The sequence below is a fragment of the Hyaena hyaena genome, unplaced genomic scaffold (genome assembly GCF_003009895.1).
Source record: "Hyaena hyaena isolate Hyena2069 unplaced genomic scaffold, ASM300989v1 scaffold_474, whole genome shotgun sequence".
In the NCBI taxonomy this organism is placed as follows: Eukaryota; Metazoa; Chordata; class Mammalia; order Carnivora; family Hyaenidae; genus Hyaena; species Hyaena hyaena.
The window spans coordinates 279790-290008 of NW_024081104.1; the positions used below are offsets into that span (position 1 = coordinate 279790).

At 59.9% G+C, this 10219-nt stretch overlaps 1 protein-coding gene across 1 annotated transcript in view; it reads right to left on the reverse strand.

The window, feature by feature from the left end:
• Window positions 1-825: 825 nt before the first annotated feature.
• The window catches only part of ZC3H3 (zinc finger CCCH-type containing 3), an 87672-nt gene continuing 78278 nt past the window's right edge, over window positions 826-10219 (reverse strand). Inside the window, exons 10-12 of the mRNA XM_039254121.1 lie at window positions 3946-4130; window positions 2957-3354; window positions 826-1300 (exon numbers count right to left, since the gene is read on the reverse strand). Coding sequence (XP_039110052.1) covers window positions 1269-1300; window positions 2957-3354; window positions 3946-4130 — 615 coding nt within the window. The 3' untranslated portion in view covers window positions 826-1268. The remainder of the gene's footprint in view (window positions 1301-2956; window positions 3355-3945; window positions 4131-10219) is intronic.

Below are 10219 nucleotides of genomic sequence, written 5' to 3' on the forward strand. Positions count from 1 at the left end.
CAGGCCTGGCTGGGCCAAGGGAACTGCTTTGGCCAGTGGGCCCCCCCGGGGACGCGGTGTGGGCAGAAGCCTGAGCGGTGCCAGTGCTGGCGGCCCTCGTGAGCTGGACGGTGCGGCTCCCCCTGCAACCCCCCAACCCAGGGGGGGTGGGCAGCAAGCCTCGTGCAGCAGACCCAGCTCCAGGCCGAGGCACGAGCGGAGGCCACCGGGGCAGCGGCTGACAGAGGGGCGAGCGAGGCGGCCAGGCCGGGGGTGACGGGGGAGGAGCCCAGGGAAACACCCCCAACGGCTCTGTGCCCTCGATGCTGGTCAGACCAGACTCTATCCCAGGTCCTTGAACTGAGGCTACAAGCCCCGGCCAGGCGTCCCCGAGTCCCCCCAGAAGCCCAGACACTTCCGGCGAGGGAGGTGTAGACAAGCCAGGCCTGCCCTCCAGCCCCTGCCTTGGCTCTGCCGCTGCCCTGAGACCCCCAGGAGGAGCCGGAAGGACACCGGAAGGGTTTGGGGGACTCCGGCCCCAGCCTGTTGCATCCAACACGTACGTCCCCAGGGCTCCCTCCCGGGCCTCTCCTCACCACAGATCACACTGGCTTGGCCGCAGGAGAGAGGCTGTCCCCGACCCTCTGAGCCATTTCAGGGAGGCAGGGAGGAGGGACAGCCTTCCTGCCCACCACCCGGTAGCCGCCAGGAGTCTGCGGCCAGTCCCTCAGAACCCCAGCCCCAGATCTGCGCGCAGGGAGCACCTCTGGTCTGCGGGCAGCGCGTGCCCATCCGAGCTGGTGGGCGGCAAGGCCGAGTGGTGCTGTGACAGCAGCCAGAACGGGCAGACACAGGACAGAACCTTTATTGCTGAACACAGTCCCCTCCCAGGGAGGCCTGGGGGTCGGGGGTGGGGGAGAGGCCCGGGGGTGAGCTGTGCGGCTGCGGCCCCCACAGTGGGCACAGGCCCTGCGGTGCGCCCTGCCTGGCTCCCCCCTGCGCTGGGGTTCGGGGCACACCCTGGGCGCGAGGCTGAGGAGCCAGGGGTGGGAAGGTGGGTGCAGAGGGGCTGGTGAGGCGGGGCAGGGCCTGGCTTGGGAGAGAAGGTGCGCCCCTGGGTGCACACTGGTCACAGAAGGCTGAGGGCCAGGCGGGCAGAGCAGTGACCCCAGGGCCCCAGGGTGGGGCTTGATGGCAGGTGGTCCCTCCTCTGAGGCGTTGGCAGGTGGAGCCTCCTTCCTCTCCAGGAACAGGGGGCTGAGGTAGGCGCGGGCTGGCCCCCTGGGCCCTCACAGCCGGGGTTTGATGTGTAGAGTTTTCCCTGTTCCAAGAAGGGCAAAGGTCAGGTGCCAGGAGCATCCTCCCCCCTGCCGGGGCGGGGGGGGGGGGAAGGTCCTTCCCACCAAAGCTTCTGGGTCAAAATGGGGGTGACTCCATCAAGCCCCACCCCCAGCCTGCAGGGTGGGGGTGGGGCTGCGAACAACTTGGTTAAAGTGGCTCTGATCAGGCTGCCCGTGCCTGCCCTGGGGTCCAGCAGCCTAGCAGCATGCAGGCCTGGCCACAGGCGGGAGCCACTGCGGTCTGCACGGCTGCCACATGCATGTGTGGTGGCTGCACTGTGCCTTCAACCTCAAAAGTCACGTGTGTGAGCAGTTGGCTGAGTGGGGGTGGGGGGACCTGGGTCCCGGTGGGTGCGGTGACAGGGCCTGGGGACAGGAGGGCCAGGGAGGGAGAGGCTGCCGTCTGGTGGGGAGACAGGTCTTCCTCCAGCACAGCAGGGGCCTGGGGACAGAAAGTCACGTCCACGGGCGTCCCTGCCCCGTGTGCCTGGCACTCACTGGAAGTCAGCGTCGGTCCTCGGCTAGGAGTGCTCCGGCCTCGGCTCAGGCTGGCGTCCCTGTGGCCCACGGGCGCCTCCATGTGGCTGCCCGTGGGCATGGCACCATCTAAGTGCCCCTGGGAGCCCACCTCTCCTCCTGGGCCCCCCACTTCCGGGCTCCAGACTGCACACCTCACTGGTCCCTGCCCGCAGGCCTCACCGTCCTGGGTGACTGCCTGAGTAGGTGCAGCCGGCCTCCTGCCCCACAGCCAGCCCTCCGCCGGCCCCTCCAGCTCCGGCCCCGGCCAGGGTTGGGGAGGCTTGAGCAGGAAATGAAGGCTGATGCGGCCTCCGAAGCCAGGGGAGGTCTCTGCGGCCTCTCCCGGGCCTTGCGCACCCTGCTGGCCTCCACCAGCACCGGGCTTGGCTGCCTCAGGGCCGCCGTGTGCTCCGTCCCCAGCCCAGGGCGGCCCACCCCGAGGCGAGTAGCTGCTGCCCTGGGCCCCGGTGGACAGGTGGAGCCCGGCCACGGCTCCGCGGCCCTGAAGCGGGGCCTGTAAGCAGGCACCAGCGGTCCTGGCCCCTCGGAGGGAGGCGTTTGGGCGTGCTCAGCGGAGCTGTTAGAGAAGGCTGCAGCAAGCATCTTCCATTAACGTTACGACCGTGAAATATGACAATAAAATGATAGCCGTATGGTCGCAAATTTGCAGCCCGCCGAGCTGCGTGGGGTTTATCGTCACTCAAACGCGCGGAGAGCTGTAAAATGTTTACAGAAAGGGTCGTTTGCAGCCATAAAATCCTCTTTTCTCTCCTAAACAAGGCTGAGTGGAGCCATTTACCAAGCCCCAAATGTTCATCGGGGGAGAGGGAACATCTGTTCTCTCCAGGAGTGTGCAGTGATCTTCCAGAACAAATTAACAGAAATGGGTGCTTTCTAATTAAATCAGCCCTCGGCTGGGGTGGCCCATGCGGGCGGCCGCTGCTGCACTCACACCTCGGCCAGCTCTGTCCCCGAGGGCCCGAGGCGCGCACCTGCCAGCGAGGCGCTCACGAACCATCCGGGCCCCACCTGGCCCCCGTCTCAGCGGGGCTGAGGGGAGCGCTGCAAATGAGCCCCTGGCCGTGCTGGGCTGGGCTTTAAGGGGCCCAGCTGCCTACCTGAGTCCTTCGCTGGGGGGTTCCTGGGGGTCCGGGCCCTGGGCTGGCCTCCTGGGCTCGGCGAGGACTGCAGGGAGATGAAGGAAGGCAGCTTGGAGAGGCTGCCGGAGCCCGTCGCTGCAGAGCCAGCCTCTTCCTGGACACACAGCTCCTCCTGGTCCAAGGACAGGGCGGGGGAGGAAGGGGTGGGGGAGGAAGAGAAGGGGGTGGGGGAGAGGGGGGAGGAGGAAGAAAGAGGGGAGGAGGGGGAGGAGGGGGAGGGAGGCTTTGCTGATAGGGGAGAGCCTGAGGCTGTAGCTAACACCCTTGGGGAGGAGGGAGGGGAGGCCGAGCCTGCAGCCACGGAGGAGGGGGAGCTGGGCGTCTGTCTGGTGGGGCGCTGGGCGGCAGAGGACTTCCTGCGGGAAAGGAAAGGGAGCAGAAGTGTGAAGGTGGGTGGCTTCCCGGCGGGGTGGGGTCCAGAGGGCGCTAGCCGACCAGCTGTGTGGCACCTGTCCCAGCAGCCACCGGGCATCGCCATCCAGATCCGAGGCTAGCCCTCGGCCTCAGAGGATAGGCTGGTGACGACATGGGGCCTCTGGCCTGAGGCAGCTGGGGTGAGCTCTGCACTGACCCTGCCCTCCCTTGCCACAGGCCAGGTGAGCACAAGGTGGGGGCCCAGCTGCGAGCATCACCCGGAACCCTCCCTTTCCCAGGGAGTGGGAGTGGGTATCTGAGAAGCCCCTACCTTCCCCCACGGGCAGGGCCTGGGCAGTCCCACAGAGGGATGTCCTTGGCTCTGCCCAGCCTGGGGGTGTGGGGTGTAGGGTGGGGCACCTCTGGAGGTCACCTGATCCTCAACTTTGAACTGAGGCTTTGGGTCTAAAGCCCTAAGAGCTGGGAAGGGGTGTAGAGGTTACCTATGAGGGTGGTCTCCCCACGCAGGAGGGGCTGCTGCCGGAACCCCCCCTCCCCGGGCTTACATGCATAGCGCCCGCTGGCCCCGTCACCTGGCTCCGTGGCTGGAGGAGGGCTTGCTCCTGGGTGGCACACTGCTGGGCTCCGGGGCTGGGGCTGAGGCCGCCCGCCGGCCAAGGCGCTTCCGGCAGCGGTGCAGCAGCTGGCACTGGGCGCCCCGGGGGCAGGCGCCCCTGCGCGAGAAGTCAGGACACAGCAGCGTGTGCTTCTTCTTGCACTGCGGGGGGAAGGGAGCCGCTAGGTGGGTGGCTCAAGGCCTCTGCCCCATGTGGGGTGGCCCTGCCTGCTCTGCCCCCCAGGGAACTGAGGGCCAAAGGTTTCCTGTTGGAAGGCTGAGACCCCCAGGCCCCAGCCACCTGCGCTCCCACCCACCCGAGCCCCCTGAGTGATTGGAAGGGCCAGGGTACCAGCTGGGTGCTGGGCCTGGACTGACGGCAGGGACCAGGCTGGCCCGGGGGTCCCCTAGCCTGGCACGAATCTCCTCTCCAGACCGCAGCCCACCCTCCTGGCAGAAGACAAGGACGTGGGCGGAGGCTCAATGCGTGGAGGGCCTCACTGCATGGGGCTTAGGCTCCAAGCCCAGGGGTGCCCAGGTCGGCCGAGGGCAGCCGCACACCCGATCCACAGCACCTGTCACGGCAGCTAATTATACCCCACTTGGGACGCGCCATCCAGCAGGTGCTCTGCGCAGCACGTGGCTGCAGCTCCACCCACCAGGCCCACAGGGAGCGGGGGAGCCCCTGTCCAGGGCCCGCCTGCCTCCAGGGGTGGGAGCTGCAGGGGTGACAGCCCGACTTTACACCCACCCCTGCAGCTGGCTTAGCGGGCATGGTCCGGGGCGGGTGGGGGGGGTGTAGCAAGTGCCCTGGTGTCGGACCAGCCAGCGGGAGAGACACCGTCCTGACAGCAACCACCACAGCGGCCCCGCCAATCGGCCCAGAGCCGGGTTTCAAGCACCCCAATGCAGGGGTGGGGGTTGCTGGCTGAGCCACTTAGAAGTATGTGGCAACAGCCCCGAAACCCCCTCCTGGGAGCCCATCCCCAGCCCCCAGGACAACGAGCCTGTGAGGACTCTGCGTAGCGCAGGCCCGTTCTCTGAGCACAGTTCACTGGCCCCATCCAGGCCCCACATCTGCCCGCCAGCTGCCACCAACGGACTAGAAGCCCCTCGCACTCGTGCTTGGGCGCTGGCACGGCAGGGCATCTGGGCAGCAGGTCCCCAAGCACCCACGGTGCCCTGTCCCGGCCAGCCCCTGCCCCGGAGAGAAGGCTGACGCGTGCTCATGCCGTCCCCGTGGCGCCGGAGCCCCTCAGCACCGGGCCTGAGCAGCGACACGGGGTCCTGGAAGGCAGGGGCCCTGCTGCCATGGGCTCCGCTCAAACAGCAGAAGAGCACAGGGCACTGGGGCCGCCGGGGAGAGAGGGCGGAGGGCAGAGGGAGTCTGGCACCGACAAGAGCCGGCCCGCTGCGGCTGGCCCTCCCACAACCCCTGGATGCCGGGTGCACGTCAGGAGGCGGCCAGCGGGGACTGCGCTGTCCCGTGTGGCGCCCACGAGCCGCGGTGATGCCGCGGGCTCGGCAGACAAGGACGAATGGAAGGCCACACCGACTGCACGGTAAAAGGTGTGACAGGCCAGGTTAACTACAATTCACTTCACCTGCTCTGGTTTTAGTCTTCTAACGTGGCTGCAAGAGAACTCGGAACCTCACTATGGCTCACGTGTGGCCACCTTCCTACTGGATGGCGCTGCTCTGAACTGGCCTCCTCCCTGGACAAGCACATGGCGAGGGTCGAAGGTGAAGAATGTTATCAAATCACCCAAAGGCTGTCAAGAAAGTGAAACGACAGAAGGAAATCGACTCAGAAACACACTGGCCAAACACTGAGTCTCCAATGTCACAGGCCTGACGACTTCGTCCCCACGGATGCAGGAGCAAAGTCAAACAACCGAGCAGGAGCCCCAGAAAACCCCCAGAGGCCCGGAAATTAAGAAAGACGCTACTAAATACTCCATGGGTCAAACAAGAAATGAGGGCAATGAGATAACAGTTTGTACTGAGCGCCAGTCCTGAGCTGCACATCGGGGGTAGTAGCTTCTGCGCTGAGAGCAAAGTCACGGGCGGGCCTGCCGGCTTGGTCAGCAGACAGGCTCCCGCTCCACAGGGGGGCGTGGGGACGGGCAGAGCAACCCAAACCCAGCAGAGGGAAGGAACAAAAGGTAAGAACAGAAAGAAAAGAAATGACAAAAGAACAGCCAAAACCGAGAGCCAGGAGTTGGTTCCTTGAAGATGTGAATACATTTGTCCGGTAAGACGAGCCGGGAGGTGAGGGGCCGACGCAGAGCACACCAGGACGGACGGACGGGGCAGCTGCTGGCCCTGCAGACGGGCAGAACACGACGACGGAGCATCACGAACAAACGGTACACCAATGAACTTGAAGACGCAGGTGAAACTGACAAATTCCAGAAAAACCGTCCAGAAGAAAAATAAAACGTGAACAAATACTCCTATAGCCGTAAAGGCACGTGAATCAGTAGTTAAAAAACAGAGCAAGTTCCAGCCCAGGGTTTACTGGAAGTTCTACCAATATTCAGTCTATTTCCCAGCCCCGCGGGAACGGGCCCACAGAACAGGGACAGGAGGGGACTCCTCAACCCAGTGACGGGCCCGGGACCCCTGACCGGATGAGATCACAAACGAACACCAAGGCCGTGTTCACTCATGCTGGAGGGTTCAAAGGTCCTACACAAATTAGAAACAAACGGAGCCCTGCTGTGCATCTGGACAGGAAGAGACCAGGACTGAGTCTAGTGTGGCTCAGGGATGCAAGGTTAGTTTAACACTAGAAAATCAACAAGCAGAAATTCGCACATTAACAGATTAAATGTGTGCGATACGATCACCTCAACGGCTACAAAAAGTGTTTAATAAATTCAGCATGAACTCAAAGTTTAACAGATTATTGATCAAATGGACCTCCCTTAGCTTAACATAAAGAGTTTCTTGAAAGAATGTTCCAGAAAGCACCACTCATCACAGGTAAAGGGAGAAAGCCCACTCCTATCACTAGTACGTTGTACCGAGGTCAAAGCCAGAGTAGAGGCAAGAAAATGAAAGAAAACACACTTGAACTCAAAGGAGGGAAGAAATGGCCATTATTCACAGAAGATACATTTCTGTAGAAAAACCCAAAAGAATCTACGGATGAATTATAACAATTACTAACATAGTTCAGCAGAGTTCTTAGAAACAAAATCAGTATAAAGAATTCCAGGTCTATATACCCATGAATGTTCAAAAAATAAAAGCTTTTAATTTGTTATTTGCAAAAATAATAAAAGTGAGAGGAATAAATGGAACGAAGACACAGAAGACCCTCAGGAAAGGCGTCACGGGAGCGGCCTGTATGAGCGCCAGATCCCGGCTCGCTCACGGGCAGAGGCGAGGCCCAATTCTCACCAAACCGAGACAGATTTGAGACAATCGCCATAAAAATTCCAACCTGTCTTTTCTTTCTTTCTTTTTTTTTTAAACTTACATTGGATCTAAAATATATTTCTGGAAGGATAAAGGGCAAGAAGAGTGAAAACAGCTGTCGAGAACATGGTGAAAGAATCTATGACCAGGAAATACCGTGAAGTTCAAATAATCCCGGAGCAGGAGCCGGCTCAAGGGCACACGAGGAATGGGCTCCCGCCTCGTGAAGCTGCCTGCAGACCCCTGGGGACACGGATGGTGGGGCGGGGCCGGGCCGAGTGGAAGGCTGGCCTACAGGGCTCGGGGAAGGAGACGGATCTGCCAGACACAGAGGCGCAAACCTTTAAGACTGATAAAGTCATTTCCATTAAAATTAAGAACTTTCAAAATAACACCACAAAAAAGGAAAAAAATAAGTCACAAAGAAGAGAATTGCCATTTATATGACTGACAAAAGATTCATGTCCAGCATATTTCATATTTACGTTTTTTTTTAAATTTTTTTTTTAATGTTTTATTTATTTCTAGGAGAGAGAGAAAGCGTGAGCAGGGGAGGGTCAGAGAGAGAGGGAGTCACAGACTGAAACAGGCTCCAGGCTCTGAGCTGGCAGTCAGCACAGAGCCCGACGCGGGGCTCGAACCCACGAACCGAGAGATAATGACCAAAGCGAAAGTCAGAAACTTAACCGACTAAGCCACCCAGGCGCCCCAATATTTATGTATTTTTATGTTCATATTTATATTTTAGAAATTTCCTGTGAATCCACGAGAGGAAACCAACCCAGAGGAAAATCTGTCCCTACCCACACTAAAAACAACAACAACAACAACAACAAAAAACCCAAAACCCAACAGGGGCGCCTGGGTGGCTCAGTTGGTTAAGCGTCTGACTTCAGCTCAGGTCATGATCTCGTGGTCTGTGAGTTCGAGCCCTGCATCGGGCTCTGTGCTGACAGCTCAGGGCCTGGAGCTGCTTCAGATTCTATGTCTCCTCTCTGCCCCTCCCGTTTGTGCTCTCTCTCCCGAAAAATAAGACAAATATTGAGAAATAAGTTAATTAATTAAAAATTTTAAAAATCCCAACAAAACGCCACGTAATTTTCAGAAGGGGAGGCAGAGAAGGTTCAGCCATAGGGAAGGCATTTTGCCTCATCAAACCAGTAAAGGCAAATTAAAACATTCAGTGAGGTAACCTTTTGTCCTTCAAATGGAGAAAAAGGAAAACCGAGGTTGAGTGTCACCAAGTACTGGCAAGAAAGCCGGTCTATGAGTACGAACGGGCAGAAGCCGCTGGAAACCACCTCAGTGGTCCACACAGCGCCAGCGCCCTGAGCCCCCAGGCCAGCGGGGGCGCCGCGGCACAGATGGTTCCCCAGGACGCCGGCCTGCCTTCCATGGAGCACATTCCATTTCGCAGGGGTGAGGCCATGAGAGACCAGGGGCGACTGCACGGCCCACCTGTGCTTGCCCCCCCAGTCACCAAGGGGCTCCCCGGGTCCCCGCCCCCGCGCCAGGCTGAGTAGTTGCGGAAGAGCTGGTACTGGAGGTACAGGACTCAGGCAGGCCACCCAGGCCCAGATCTGCCACCTAGCTCCCCGCGGCGGCCACCGGCCTTCCCACCCCTCCTGGGCCTCACCGGCCCATCTTGGTCCTCAGACGGCCCGATAGCCACCCCCACGGCCACCCCGCTCTCCAGGGGGCCGGGTCCCACCTCCACCAACGAGCTGGTTCATCACCGTCCCATCCTGTCCCCAGAGACTCACCAGCTTCCCTCCCACTCTCCAGAATCAAAGACACCCCCTTCCCCACCTTGGAGACAGTCCCACACTCCCCTCCCTCTCCACCCCTCCTCACCGTGCCCAACCATCTCCCTTCCGAACAGCTCTCAAAGGCGGCTACCCTCACCCATTCTTGTGGCTATTTAGGTCAAGGCCTGCCTCATTCACTCAGTCATTCATCCCCAAATTGGTAACCAAATCCAATGTGGTATCTTAGAACAGAAAACGGAAATGAGTGGAAAACGGGATAAGGTGCAGTCAGAGCCTGGACTCAAGGCGGCAGCAATGCGCCCGATGTTACTTCTCGTTTTGATGGCTGGGTGCTGGTTGTGGTGAAGGCTCAGAGCAGGGGGCTGGGTGAAGGGTGTGTGGGGATCCTGCACCATCTTTGCAGCTTCTGGATAAATCCACAATTATTATGAGCGACAATTATCAAACACGGTAGATGATGAGCGTTCTGTGTGCAGGGCTCTGACGTCTACACACATGACAATCACAGGAAGGCTCTGAAGGTGGACAGAAGGCTGACTGACTTCCATCCTGCCTGCAGGGGTGGGGCCCGAGGAGGCCCCGAAGAAGGACTGCAGCCCCCCACCCCCCCGCCTCGCCCGCAGAGGCTTGCCGGAAGTGCCACCACTCACCGTGGACAGGGCAACCCTTCCTCAGGTGTCAGTGGAGGGAGGCCAAGTGGGGATTCTGGATTTACACCTGCACTTGGCAGGGGTGTGTTACCACCTCCACTCTCAACCCACCCCTGCTGTCACAGGAAACCAGTTGAAACAGAAGATTTAAGTAAGATCCAGACCCTTATAACATAACAGCCAACGTGCCCAGGTTTCTGTAGAAAATGACTCGTCATGCTAGAAAAAGGTAAGACCTCAAACTGAATGGAATCGCAATTGCAGACAATCAGGGCCTGTCGGCATGAGATCACAGAGGTGTTGGGGTTATCTGACGAAGAGTTTGAAAGAGCATGATAAATGAGTTTCTTTTCTTTATTTTTAAGATTTTATTTTTAACCAATCTCTACATCCAATGTGGGGCCTG